Source organism: Helianthus annuus, chromosome 5 (genome assembly GCF_002127325.2).
Source record: "Helianthus annuus cultivar XRQ/B chromosome 5, HanXRQr2.0-SUNRISE, whole genome shotgun sequence".
NCBI lineage: Eukaryota > Viridiplantae > Streptophyta > Magnoliopsida > Asterales > Asteraceae > Helianthus > Helianthus annuus.
This window is the reverse complement of record NC_035437.2, coordinates 27,630,920-27,645,932: the sequence shown is the minus strand read 5'-3', so window position 1 is coordinate 27,645,932 and position 15,013 is coordinate 27,630,920. Positions and strand designations below refer to the sequence as shown.

The following is a 15,013-nucleotide window of genomic DNA, read 5'->3' as shown; positions in this document are numbered from 1 at the left end:
TCCTAACATTCGATGGATCCAACCCCTTGGATTGGATTTTCCAAGCTGAAAATTACTTAACTATTATCGAATTCCGGACACCGACAAGCATCAGTTTGCGGTGTTTCACTTCACCGGAGAGGCTTTAAGTTGGTACAAATACCTCGCCAATAACAAGCTACTCGGTACGTTGCCTGAATTCTCCCGAGCTCTCGAACTACGGTTCGGCCCCTCTGATTATGAAAATCATCAAGCTGCCCTTTTTAAACTTAAACAAACCACTTCCGTCGCGGCTTATGAGGCAGAATTTGAACGGTTATGCAACTGCATCACAAGCCTTCCCACTAAGGCCTTGCTGAACTGTTATCTTTCTTGCCTCAAACCCGACATTCTCGCCGAGCTTTCCATCTTAAAACCCACATTACTTCATCAAGGTTATGGACTGTCAAAGCGAGTTGAAGATAAACTCTCCCTGGCCAAACAAAATACCTTCCAGCCTTGTTCGTTTTTCAACAAAAATACCACAAGACACAAACTATTAGAGCAAACTAAATGTGTGAAATACATGAATTATAAATTCATGAAAACCAATGATAGACATAAATTGACACCCATAGTGTTTGAGGCCTTAATAGCTCCAAGACACTCCAAAATAAGACCATTTCTTCATTATACCACACAAATAAAAATCTTAAGTATTGACTTCAGTACTATCCGCAAATTATAAGATGACCATATAGAACTTGATCATTGTTTCAATTACCTTGGTACACGAGTTATATGTGATATTCATTGTAAATATTACATAAATCGGGTTTGTAGATAACAAGTTATACTACAACGAACAACAAAACTACACTTATTACTAGGGCGAGCAGCTTGATAATCAACCAACAAACTTACATATGCATCCGAAAGAGAACACCCAAAAAATAAAGTCATGATATCTAAAAGGATATAAACACATGTTTTCGCTTGAAAAAAACAACAAATATCACTACTGACAATGATATCAATATCGATTCAGTTTGTCACGAAACCGATAAATAATCAATCATCCTTTCATAAACAAATACCCTAAATTTTGATAGTTTTAAACCCCAAAAAACAACCCTGAACAAAAGTGGCCCCCAAAATGTCCGTTTGGTTCTAATCTCCTCCGCCGTAACGACCGTCATCGCCGCCGTCATGAACACCATCCGCCGAGCAATCACCACCGAGCGAAACCGCCTCCTCAAACTCACCACTCCATCAATCATCCAACAACAACACTCATTCTCCACTACCGGTAAAACCAAAAGCACTATAAAAACCCTCAAGTTCTCCAAAACCAGTGCTCCGGAACTAAAACCACCGTCGAAAACTACTACAGCATCAACGTTAAACGACGCCGTTGTGAAGGAACCGGTGACGTGGCCAAAACCTAGCGAGATACCGTGGCAAGCGAAGGTGGTTAATTCGGTTAATTTGATCGGGCGGGTTAAGATTCCGGTTCAGTTTGAAGCTTCTTCTGATGGTAAAAGTTGGGCCGGTACTATTGTGTCTCAAGATGATGGTTCTGAATCGTCCGGTTCTATGACGTCATTCTGGTATTAATAAGTTTAGAGATTTTATAAGTTTGTTTAGGGCTACTTTAGGATGTTTTAGGGTTGTTGTTTATGGCTCGTTTAGGATGTTTTAGGGGGGTTTTAAGCGACTTTTAGCCTGGATTTGGCCGGAATTTGCGCCTCAGCGCCCAAAAGCACGCCTCATTAGTCGCAGCCCACTCGCTGCGCCTAGGTGCACGCCAGTGGCGGAACTAGAAGAAATATTCAGGGGTATCCCAAATTTTTTTACGATACATTTATAGAACATAATTTTTTTTACCTGCATTACGGGGCGGGGCCGATCCTGAAAATTCAAGTGCCCTGGGTGAGCTAAAAAAAGGCCCTTAGGCCTTACCGAATTAATTTATAAACTAGTTTTTTTTTAAGTTATTAGTATTTAGGTTAACGAATCAATATTGAGCATATCACATTTGGGCTAGGCTTTATGAATTAATATTGGCAATAAGTTTTTAGATATTAGATTGGGCTAGGTTTATTTTTAATTTTTAGATCGAAATTAAACAATTCAAGAACTCAAGAAGAAAAGAAATACAGAATACTCACAACTTACAATCACAATTAGCACAACAATCTAATACACTATTGGGTTATTATTTGGTTATTTGGGCTAATTACTATTGGGCTATCATTTGTTTTTTTGGGCTAATATAATCAGTATTATTTGGGCTTGATTTCAGTTTGTAAATTTTTTTTTCCAGGGGTGTCCTAGTACTTGTTGAGGGGTGTCCTTAGTATAAAAATCGAAAAAAAAAAAAAAATTTACACTACCGGAAAAAAGTTGAGCCGTAGCTCGTGCTACGCCCCAACCTACATTAGGTCCGCCCCTAGCACGCCTCATGCGCATTTGAAAACATGTATGACAAATAGAACAAAAGTTGGCCTTTCATCGGTATACATTTTATATCAAACTTTGCACTTGGAAAGGCTCGGGTTAGAAACTAAAAACCTAAGTGTGGCTCTATTTTTACTTATCAAGTATGAATGAGGGTCAAAGAGAGAATTCTTGGGTAAGGTTCTTTGTCTTAGGGTATAGGCTATCACATGAGTTAATGACATCTTTGTTCCTGTTTTTAGTTTTTACACATAGGTTGTTTGGCCTACATGTACTTGTTCCTTTTGGGGCCCCAAAACCTCTTTGGGTATGTATGTTTTAAGTGTTTTGGTTTTATTTCTATCTCATCAGGGCTTTTTTACTTAATTATTGTGGATCTTGACCTTAACCACTAAATCAGTCCAAGTATCCTACCTAAACAATTATTAAAAGATAGGATGCAAGACCTTAAAATGGTCTTAAAGAGTCGGTACATGTGAGAAATGTTATAGAAGATCAACTTCAGGTTATTGGATATTTGTTTCTTGGTTTACTTGTCGTATGAAGGTGTGGTATTGCAAACTGAGTCCCCTAACTTCTCGGCTGTGAAAGTTAAATCTTTTTTGTCAATTGATGAACTAAGAAGAGAGCTATAAGAGGTTCACTCAGATTTCTAAATTTCACTTCAAGATGTGTGCTTTTCATGGTTATTCATCATGATTGTATGCGAGCGTCTTTTGTATATTATGACTATACATATATTTTTCTCTGTGGTAGTTTATCTTTTAACATTCGTGGACTATTTCATCTCTTTTAGTTTCTTATTATTTGTTCCTTGTTTCGTAAGGATTCCAGTAATATTTGAAGGTGACCTGGCACATATTGCAATGTGCCATCTGAAGGAAAAGGATTATGTTCATGTAGCTGGTCATTTAAGCGTCGATGTTCCACCATTTAAATTAAGTGAAGTTCAAGCTAATGTCCAGGTACGTTTTGTATTTGTGAAATTCTAATCCACTTGCAGCTTGACTATTCTTCTTTAGAATCCAAGTGTATGTTTGTATAGATACGGTGGCATTTATAAAAATAGTTTTAATTCATGTTAATGTTTCACTTGATTCTTGTTCTTGTTATCAAAATCATTGTATCGAGAGTTACGCCCCTCTCGAGTTGGGCCGATTAATTCGATCCAGCTACCATCTTCATTCGAGTATCGTCTCGTTCTTGCCATTTGGTTCCATTGCTTGGAATTCGATGGCTCCTCAAACCCAGAGTAATCCAAACCGAAACACTTTGAACCTTGATTCAGTGGGTGCCCAATTAGCAGCCATCGCATCATCCATGGAATCTTTGCAACGTGAAGCGACTGCAATCAAAACACAGCAAGCCAAACAGAGGAGAAATCCAGTGGTGGGCCCAACCGATTCGAAGACGGGGGTTCTTTCGGAGGTAACCAACAACACTACAGGCCCTACAACAAAATCGATTTTCCTTCATTCAGTGAAGGAGATCTCCGAGGATGGATTCTGAAGGCAGAAAAGTATTTTCGTTACTATGGTATTCCTGAGGAAGAAAAGGTCGATGTCGCCTCAATGCATTTAGAAGTGGATGTTGGCTTCGTAGGCTTTGGTAGCCGGCCCTAATTAATTAGCGCAACCAGCCCTAGTTAGGTTTAGGCCCAGTTAGTTAACTTGCTGGCTAAGGAGTTAACCCTAATCTTGTTCTATATATATCCATGATGTGATTGTATTATGTCATTCTGAAAACAGTAGTGAGCATCTAATAAAATAAAAGTGAAACCCTAGTTGCAACCCGTGGACGTAGGTCACCTTGACCGAACCGCGTAAATTCTTGTGTTCTTTATTTTCTGCTAGTGTGTGTGTGTGTGTGTGTGTGTGTGTTTGTTCACTTCCGCTTACTCTAATCCGATATCTAACATGGGATGCGCTAGATCTCTACTCGTGGCTTTCTACAAACGGGTGTCGTCTCACTACTTTTGGCCCCGAATGCAACAGGATGTTCACTTTTTCATGTAAAACTGCCTTATTTGCCAACGTAATAAATATGAAACACTGTCTCCAGCGGGTTTACTTCTGCCTTTGCACATCCCCGAGCAGATTTGGGAGGGTATCTCTCCCGACTTTATTGTCGGCTCACCACCATCCAACGTTGTGGTTGATAGATTGAGTAAATATGAGCATTTTCTGTCACTAGCTCACCCTTTTACTGCCAAAAGTGTGGCTGCCCTGTTCTGCAAGGAAATAGCACGCTGCACGCCCCGTTCGATTGTTTCTTATCGTAGTGACATGGTGTTTTAAGCAACTTCTGGCAGGATTAGGAATTATATTGACTTTGTTAAACCAAGCTGAAGATGAGTAATAGTTACCACCCCCAAACCAACGGTCAAACTGAGATTGTTAATCGGTGTTTAGGGGCGTACCTTCATGTTTCGATGTCCAAATGGCTAGGGGGCTGTTACCTTCCACACCGGGCACCGGCTGCGCCACTTCCTCTCACTAAGGATTGGTAGATAGATGTGAAACCCCACTCAGTTCTCGTACACCGTTGGGTACTCGAAGCTGGTCAGCAAGTTTTGGAACTTCTCATTTCTTGGCACACCGTTGGATACCTGCAGAAGAAGCGAGTTGGGAAAACTATCCCGTTCAACTTTAGTGGCTAATGGGGAGTTACTTAACTGTGTAGTGGTAGCTTTATTTTCATGTTAATGTTTCATTAGGTTCTTGATTTTGGTGTTTTCAATCATCGTATCGGAGAGTTACACCCCTCTCGAATTGGGCCGACGATTAATTTCATATAGCTACCATTTTCATTAGATTATCATCTCGTTCTAACCAAATTTAACTTCACAATCTTGTCTGTGTATATAGGTGATGGCGCATAGTATCGAGTTTGTGCAAAATTCTCAATCAAAGAAAATATCTACGTCAGGCGAGCTGGATAGGGGCACCACTAAGAACTCAGGTAAGCTGTTTAGATAGTTCTTAATCGCCCCTTTTTTATATCACCAGAAACGATGACGGTGGGGTTGGGCATGGTGAGGTGTGAAATGAACCGTAACCAACTAACCGAAGATGGTGAAGGAGAGAGGTTGTTGGTGGTGTTAGGCGGGCTGTTGAAAATGTTTATGTTTTAAGAACCGTAAGTGTAATTTATTGCAACGGTTTAGTTGTTATTTATAAAATCTTAATACCTTTTTAAACAGGGGATGTGGCATTTGAAGAAGAGAATTATGCCAAGTTACGTGATGATTCCAAATCATCTCCAGTCCGTAACTTTAAAGATACGAGACATTTGCAATCTGATCATAAAGTTGATAAACAAAGCTTTCATGGTATCTGAAGCATTTTCTCTGCGTTCTTACATTTACTAGCGTATGACAGTGTGGATGGCGCGTATGATACGACTAATATTTTTCCACTTTTCCAGCTTCATGGAGGGATCTTATGACTAATTCCAAACTGTGGGTTGATTATCGTGAAAAGAAGAGCAACGGCTTGGTGATTATCTCTTATCATTATATAATAATATGCAGTCGTTAGTAAAAGTTAAAAGGTGGCAAAATGGCAGGCCGGGCGGGTTGTGTAGGGGGTTCAAAAGGGGTTCAGGTCTACAGGGGTTCAAACGGGCTTGGTCCGGTTTGGGTGACTCATAACATTCATGGTTGTAAAACTCGCTAGGCGCTAGTTGACTGGTGGGATACCAACTAGCGATTAATCAGAAATTAACCGGGATCAATCGGATTGGGATTTTTATATGTAATTTTCAGCTATATATACACACATTTTTGTAGGCAAATATTTTAAGTAGACAGGTTTTAACCCTTCCTCGACCCGTTTTTTTTAAGTATATAGGATTAATTGCCGGAATCTACATGGTTTGGTTGGAATTTGGCCGAAATTAACAGGTTTTGGTCAGAATTTTGGCCGGAATTGCCGATTTTTAGCCAGCCGATTAGGTCCGACTATAGCCGATTAGGGCCAACTACCGATTAATGGACCGGTTAACGAAAATTACTCGGTGACCGGCCGACTAGCGATTAATCACCGACTAGTCCTGGTTTATACAACACTAAACACATTGTTTACGAAACTTTTTTAATCAATAATATGCTAAATAAGTAAATATGACCACAAAGCAATGTAGGAGGCTTCTAATGCAGTTGGATGACTTCTGAACCCATTTGACTCAATTTTTTTTTTCAAATAAATTTTTAGTTTAACCCATTAGACCCGTTAAAAGATATGGAAAATAACTCAAAATCAGTCAACCTCTAGCAAAAGTTGACGCTTATGATGTTTAATTTGGCAGGTGAAACCGAATTACCCAGACTTCAAACACAAAGACACCGGTGCTGGGCTGTGGCTTAACAAAGCACCAGTCGGGGTTTTACAAGGGCTTGGTCAGTTAGAATTTTTTGGTACTCCTAACCGTACTCCTAACAGTACTCCTAACAGTACGCCAAAAAAGGGTGAAAAGGGTGTGTGCGCTTTTTTAACTCATGATTGTATGTACAATTGTTGAGCAAATTTCGTGTTGTTAACATATGCATATCGACTGCAATGTAGGCGCTGATTCTTGGAAACATTTGATTGAAAATCCTAAAAAATGGTGGGACAACAGAGTGGATAAGGTAACGCTCTCTCTCTCTCCTTACACACACTGTTACACGCACATTATAACATATATGATGGGTTGGCTTGTCACAGAGAAATGTGAAGGGACCGGACTTTAAAAACAAAGATACCGGTGAAGCTCTATGGCTTACAGATGCACCCTCCTGGGCGTTATCCAGCTTGCCACCTTTGGCTGCTAAAACCGTTGATGTAAATACGAAAAAGAAATGGGCGCCTTATTAATTTCAAGATCCAAATCTGACAATGGAAGATGGTAGATCTGTTTTTTTTTTTCTTATTTATATTTTAACTCGTATTGTTTAAAAAGGTAAGGAACTTTTTTAACGTCTGTATATTTGATCGTTCATATTTATGATGGATGAAGTTAATGTGGTTACACCCATTTTGCGAATTTTGTTCGTGACCCGACTCAGTATTATCCCAGGCATATGAAAATCGCGAATCCAGTAAATAAAATATTATGGGTCTGCCTCATCATGATGGGTTTTGTATGTTTTTTGAATTTGAATCATATATGTACAAAATTTAGGCCAATACATGTGTAGAATTATTGATATCACTAGATTGACCGTTGACGGTTGACTTTTTAGTTCTAAAACAGGTTATGGCTACTATTCAGAATCATGCTTGATTAGTCAAATGCTTACCACACACATATATATTTATATATATGCAAGTACCCGAAGTTGTACTTTCCATGTGGTGTTAATAATGACGATTAAAAAAAGTAAAAAACTAAAAGAAAGATTTACAAACTTGCCCCTTGACTTATTTGATCGGTCTTGCTTGTGTTGGTTTGATATGATTTTGGAGCTCATACAAACAGCTTGATGAAATTTTCTGGTGAACTTAAATAAGTTTCTCCAAGCTTTATCGATTAGCCGCTGTTTATTCAAAGCCAAACCGGCTGCTAAAACAATGATATACCGGCTGTTTATTCAAAGCCAAACCGGCTGCTAAAACAATGATATACCGGGTTTTTGTACCCTTCGTGTTATTATTTTAACGCAAAATGTTTCAGTTATTTACCTAATGTCATTATTGCATATCAACCATCGATTAGCCTCCGCCTTGATATATGTCTATTGTAGATGAGTTCGTAATATATAGGAGTTCTGAAGTGATCTTTGAATATTTTAAGCCTAACAACCCCCTTACGTATTCTACTTATAACCGTTGGAAGTTTTATCGATGCATGTGATCAATAATCAACCGCCATGCAAATAAGAAGAGAGTTCGCAACTTCTTTACGATTGAAATTCAATATGTTTATTTTCCAATTATATTATCTATCAAATATCACATTCAGGACCCCACACATATATACATTAATGAACTTTTGCACTTGTAAATATGTCAATCTTTTGATGTTTTTTATAATAAAAGCATTTTGCAGTACTATTGATTTTTTTTCTAATTTTATATTTATACTTGTAATTTTTTCGTAAATAAAAGCCTAGTTTGTACTGATTAAGGTGTTCATAAACTATTAATACAGACAAAACTTTTCAAACTCAATCAAACTGGTTACCACATGGGTTAAACTGACTAAACCACAGGGGTTAAACTGACTAAACCACAGGGGTCAAAACGGTAATTTACTCTTTGCTTTTTCAATACGCAGTTATGTGTATGTATAACGTTTGTTACCATCTTTTCATTTAGTTTAATACAAACTAATAATTTTTTTTAATATGCACATTTAGTTTAATACAAACTAGTAATTTTTAATATGCAGTTATGTGTAGTGGCAGACCCAAGTTTTTTTTTTTAATGGGGTCCATTTTTTCAATGTTCAATATTTTCATAACAAAACGTTAAAATTTTCGGGTGGATCGTGTCAGAGCGAGGTTTGAAGTAAATTTAAAAGAAAAAAACAGAAAGGTTTGAAGTAGATTTAAAAGAAAAAACAGGCTATACAAGGATTGGACACATTACCTTTTGTTGGTAAAGAGTGGGGTTCACCATCACACCAGCTTTTCTTTTCTTTTTATGGTGTCTACCTAATTGTATTTATGGGGTCCTTATAAAATTTAATATACCAGGTCTACTAATTTTATAAAAAAACATTGGGGTCCGGGGACCTCGACCCGCTCTATGTGGGTCCGCCCCTGGTTATGTGTATGTATAAGGTTTGTTACCATCTTTTCATTTAGTTTAATACAAACTAATAATTTTTAATATTATATAAACATTTAAATCAACCTCAATTTTGTGTCAATGCCCGTCGAGTTATATATAAATAACCATGAAACAAGTGGTGGTAGCGTACAAAGTATTTGTTTCATAAATAACCATATATATTAACATAAATACCAAAAAAGAGATATATCATAAACCATGACCCTAAGATGGTCACCATTGTTCATAATAATATTATTAAAAGTTCGTCAAGCAAGCTAATTTTGATAACAGATCACCTTTATTAGAAATTGAAAGGAAACAACAACAATTAATTAATAATTGATATTTGGTAGTCATAACTTGACTTATACCATTGACTTTATGCCAAAATTGAACTTCAAAAGCAATAGGAAGATGGTAGTTTCTCTAAACCATCTTGTCACTTGACCATGTGTTCATGAATTTTAGTCTAACCAATGAAATTGACTAGCAACTAAACCATATAATAAAGAATGAAAAGAGTTGTTAAAGAAACATAGGAAACAAGTTTTTATTATTGATTAAATGAATTTAACTATTAAAAATGATGTGATGACAAAGATTGTAGTTATTGAGTTAAATGTGTTTCAAAAGGGTAAGTGTAGTTTAACTTGTTATTTAAAAGTTTAAACGAAGATTACTTAATTTTCTAAAAAAAGTTGTTTGATTTCATATATCTTTAGCATACTTTTTTAAGTTATATCATAGATTTTTCAACATTTTATTTTATTTTCTTTAACTTGAAATGAGTCGTGCTATCTTTGTTTGATAAAAAAGTGTTGTTTTCATTGATCTATGCATTGGTATATATCTCGTATATAAAAGTGTTATTCTTTATTTCTAGAGTTGGTATTTGTTTGATAAAACAGTGTTGTTTTTAATGATCTATGCATTAGTATATATCTCGTATATAAATGTGTTATTATTTATTTCTAGAGTTGGTAAAAAGTTATTCTTTTCCAACTAATTTTGCAACACTAAGGGCACGAAAGTCATGTATGCATTGGTATCATATTTTGTTTCTTAAGGGGTTTTTACCTAAAGATTATATAGCCATCAAAGGTGTCTTGGATGTCTCATAGGCCATTAAAATTGACCAATAATGGTTTCAAAACCTTTACAAACAATGATTGGAAGTTGGTTCATTTTAATAATGGCAAAAAAGGTTTTAGATAAAATAGTAATGAAAAACCTCATAATTTGACCCACTATGAAATTATGAATTCCAATACATTACTATTTGCGGTGGACCAACATATATGATATATTAATCCTATAATATAATTGAAATTGCAAAAAGGAGGTGTTAGTGTATTTTGTTGCAATTTGCAAGCAACCGTTGATACATTTATGTTAAATTTCGTTAGGCTAATGGCCAATTTCATCATGAAGCTTTGATTTTTTTTTTTTTTTTTTTTTTTTTTTTTTTTTTGGGTAAAGGGCAGCGCCCAGCAAACATAAAAGCTTTGATCCTTCTTTCGTGTATCGATGGGATGCATTTCTAATGCATTCTTTAAATATATTAAAGCTTAAAAAATATTAGAACTCTCCAATAAGCATGTGACATACATATCGTTTCAATAATATTGGACATATAGTGGAGTTAAATCATATATTTGGATCATCACGTGACTACTAGGCAAGATAGCAGACTTATGAACATGTCTGGCTTAAGGGGAGTGAAACAAAGCAAGTGTTTTGGGTCATCACTTCTACAGGGTCTTGAATTCTAAAAAAACATACTATATGTAGGTGATCTTAGATTTAAAATTATTGATATTGAGATTTATGATTTATAATTATATATACACAGATATGATATATGAATAATAGGATCTAAAACAATTTTTTTTTCCTTTTATTTTTTATGAAAAGGACTTCAATTTTTCTATCTACTTTAGGCCTACAATATTTTGAGCCGGCTAGTTATGAAACCTTGGTACCAAGTAAAGACTTATGAAGCCTTGGTACCAAGTATACTAGGTAAGATGGCAGACTTATGAAACCTTGGTACTAGGGCTGTAAACGAACCGAACGTTCAACGAACAGTTCGTGAACCGTTTGGCGGGAAGTTCGTTTATGTTCGTTCGTTTAATAAACGAACGAACACGAATAAGGAATTTCGTTCGATTAGTTAAATGAACGAACATGAACAAAGGTCCCGTTCGTTCAATTGTGTTCGTGAACGTTCGGTAAGGTGTTCGTGAACGTGTTCGTGAACATTCGTTCATTTGCGTTCGTTTATGTTCGCATGTTTGTCTTTTAATGAAAGATTTTTGTACTTTCATATATTTTATCTATACTTTTTTATATAATTAAATTTATATTTATTTTAGTACCCTAAAAATTAAACTAAAAAACCCTATTTAACCTTGTTTATGCATCATTTCCCTTTCATTTCTTATTATTTACATCGACGAATATGATCGACATCCGTTCCACAATAAGGAATCAAATTCTAGTGCTACTCTCTATGCCATCTACCTTTATCCTTCATCACATTTGCCAAATTTATTTGTGTTCGTGAACCGTTCGCGAACACACTCATTTCCTTAATGAACGAACACGAACATAAAATCTCGTTCGGTAAATGTTCATGAACCGTTCGTGAACACATTTATTTCCTTAACGAACGAACACGAACAAGGCCTTGTTCGTGTTCGTTCGGTTCGTTTACAGCCCTACTTGGTACCAAGTAAAGTGGTCAAATTTGTGCATGGTTATGGTGTATATAGTTGATCTGATGATTCTTAATAAAAGGGTATAACATTCCCTTTTAGGGATGTCAAGGTTGCTTGAACGTGAAGGGAAAATATGAAATCGTAGAAACATCCGGGATGAGTAAGAGAATGAGTAAGAGACTGAGGTGTTGTTTGTTTTTTCTGAAAATGTCTGTGCAGACTTTTCTGTCTGCGCTACACAGACCACACGAAGACATTGTCACGCGCAGACTGTTTGTTTTTCAAAGACGTTTCATTAAAAAACGCCTGCGTGAGCTCTTCTTGGTGCAGATTTGGTCCAACCACTTCTAAGATCTTTTAAGGTCTACAGAGGGTTAAACACCACCACCCACCACCATCGTACATCACCACTACCACTGTCCATCGCCACCACCACCGTCCATCACCACTACCGTCCACCACCCACCACCACCGTCTACCACCATTGCCGTCCACCACCACCACCACCGTCCGTACACCACCATCGGTTTATTTTAGAAATCTACATACGTTAAAAAACAAACAACCTTCTTCTTGCAGACTGCAGAGGTTTGGTCCACCTCTTCTTCTACAGATGTGGTCCGCAGACTACAGACATTTTACCTCATAAAAAACAAACAACACCTGACTATGGGATTATATAAGTTATATATAGTTTTTCGCATTTAGGACATGTATGGTTATAGGTGATACCTATCTGAATTCCTAAGCAGGTTTACCCTTATTGAATCCAAATATATTAATATATTCGATTAATCTATATCTTCCTAATGAAAGAAAATCTTTTTTTGAACACTTGCCACTTTCTAATATTTTCTTACATTCTTTTCCTATTTATCTCTCATATTAAATAATAATAATAATAAGAGTTAATTGCCAAAATCGCCCCTAAGGTTTGGGCACATTTGCCATTTTCGTCCAAAATGACACTTTTGTACCATTTTGCCCCCCACGTTTGTAACTTTTTGCCATTTTCATCCAAACCACTAACTTAGTTTATTTTTTCTATTAAGTTAAAGGATATTTGGATGAAAATGGCAAATATAAACCACAGGGACGAAAATGACAAATGTGCTCAAACTCTTTTTAATTTCTTTTATTTAGTTAATTTTGTCACATATATAATAAAAAAGAATATACATGCAATTTTTATATGAAAAAAAATAATAGTTTTGTCACATATTTTTTTTTATAAATTTTCATCCATCCACTAACTAAGTTAATTTTTTTCTATTAAGGCGAAAGATGTTTTAAATATTATAAATTAATTTTTTCTATTAATTTTATAAATTAATACAGGATCTTTTATTTATGAAATGTCAAAATAAATCTAAATACAATTATGAATATTTTTGTATTAATTTATAAAATTTAAAACATCCTTCGCCTTAATAGAAAAAAATTAACTTAGTTAGTGGTTTGATGAAAATCTATAAAAAAATATGCGACAAAACTATTATTTTTTTCATATAAAAATTGCATGTATATTCTTTTTTATTATATATGTGACAAAAATAACTGAAACCCCCTTCCAGCCCAGTTGGTTCCCAAGTGGTTGGTTGGGCCGGTTCCTCCTTGGAGGTCACCGGTTCGACTCCCGGCTGCGGCGTATTGGGGGGGAGGGGGTCGTCCCAATGATGGATCGTTTCCTACCGAGGCATGGTTTGATCCGGAGGGCAACCCAGTTTTACCCAGCTGTTACCCCAGCGAGTCTCTCGTGTGGAGGCAGTATGGTTTCCAGGAGAAGGTCAGTCAGAGCGGCAGTCGGGGCCCGATAGAACATCGCGTCTGAGAATGCTGGGCTGACAGGTAACCGTCCTTGACGGAGACCCGGTGACTAATGGTCCATGTACATAATGAAAGTCACCCTTCAAAAAAAAATATGACAAAATTAACTAAATAAAGAAATTAAAAAGAGTTTGAGCACATTTGCCATTTTCGTCCCTGTGGTTTATAGTTGCCATTTTCATCCAAATATCCTTCAACTTAACAGAAAAAATAAACTAAGTTAGTTGTTTGGATGAAAATGGCAAAAAGTTACAAACGTGGGGGGCAAAATGGTACAAAAGTGTCATTTTGGACGAAAATGGCAAATGTGCTCAAACCTCAGGGGCGATTTTGGCAATTAACTCTAATAATAATAATTTTAAACATAAATTAGATAAGAATAAATATTTGTTTTTATATTAATAATTTTAAACAAAACTTTAGATAAGGATAAACGTTTGTTTTTTATATATTCATAAAATTATATCCCGAATATTATAAGTAGATATATATACTTTGAAGTTCGGTGATTGAAATTATGGTAAATTAGGAATCAAATGTTCTCGTTTGATATATACTTAATAATTGAATTATTGTTTTTTTTTTCACTAGCATAAATAATTATTCTAGGTCCGGGGCATATGCTTCTATCAAATTATGCATATTTTTGATGCATCGTTATAATGGTTTGAACTCACCGTTACAGTCGTACAATTCTTTCAAATGTCAAAGCTATACAACTTAGTTTCACCTTTGTAATGTTAGGTGTCCTGTTATAATTGGTTTAAACCCATCAATTATCGGCTTATCGCACATTGCATCAACATTTGGAAAGAACACAGTTTTTAAATATAACAATTCTATACTCCATTCAAAGAGAATTTAATTCTCGATTTTATGGTATAATTCTATACTCCATTCAAAGAGAATTTAATTCTTCGTCAGCCCCATTTGAATCTTCGTCGAACCACTTTATTGTTCGTGGAATATTACATGGTTCGTGGACTATTGGATGGTTCGTGGGCCTTATAATTCATTCAAACCAAAATTGCATGGTTCGTGGGCCTTATAATTTGTGTGAAGAGTCAAAGGTCTACGAAGACAGCCGAAAAGTTGTTTTAAGAACTCCCTGCCACGAAGAATCCATGACTGCCGTAAAATACCTTGACGAAGAATCAATATCTCACGAAGAATGGAACCATTGTTCGCTGGTTTGCTTAGACTGTTCGCTGGTGATTGTTCGTTGGTGGTTTTGTTGTGACAAACAATATTACACTGCGAGAACCTGGACGAAGAAAAGTTTTCTGTCTA

The 15,013-nt window shown here is 36.1% G+C and overlaps 1 protein-coding gene across 1 annotated transcript; it reads left to right on the top strand.

The window, feature by feature from the left end:
* Positions 1–1,053: 1,053 nt before the first annotated feature.
* On the top strand, positions 1,054–7,443 carry LOC110940622 (protein OSB2, chloroplastic). Its single transcript, XM_022182177.2, has 8 exons — positions 1,054–1,568; positions 3,245–3,383; positions 5,286–5,379; positions 5,621–5,749; positions 5,845–5,915; positions 6,727–6,895; positions 6,984–7,048; positions 7,125–7,443. Exons 1-8 carry the CDS (start codon positions 1,168–1,170, stop codon positions 7,272–7,274), a joined length of 1,218 nt encoding a protein of 405 aa, XP_022037869.1. The 5' UTR covers positions 1,054–1,167; the 3' UTR covers positions 7,275–7,443.
* Positions 7,444–15,013: the final 7,570 nt, after the last annotated feature.

Bases quoted from the DNA above. Each gene is read 5' to 3' on its own strand.
- LOC110940622 (XM_022182177.2), top strand. From the start codon at position 1,168: ATGAACACCATCCGCCGAGCAATCACCACCGAGCGAAACCGCCTCCTC. The intron at 3,384-5,285 runs GTACGTTTTGTA...CTGTGTATATAG, and splicing joins AAGTTCAAGCTAATGTCCAG to GTGATGGCGCATAGTATCGA. The intron at 5,916-6,726 runs GTGATTATCTCT...TTAATTTGGCAG, and splicing joins AAAAGAAGAGCAACGGCTTG to GTGAAACCGAATTACCCAGA.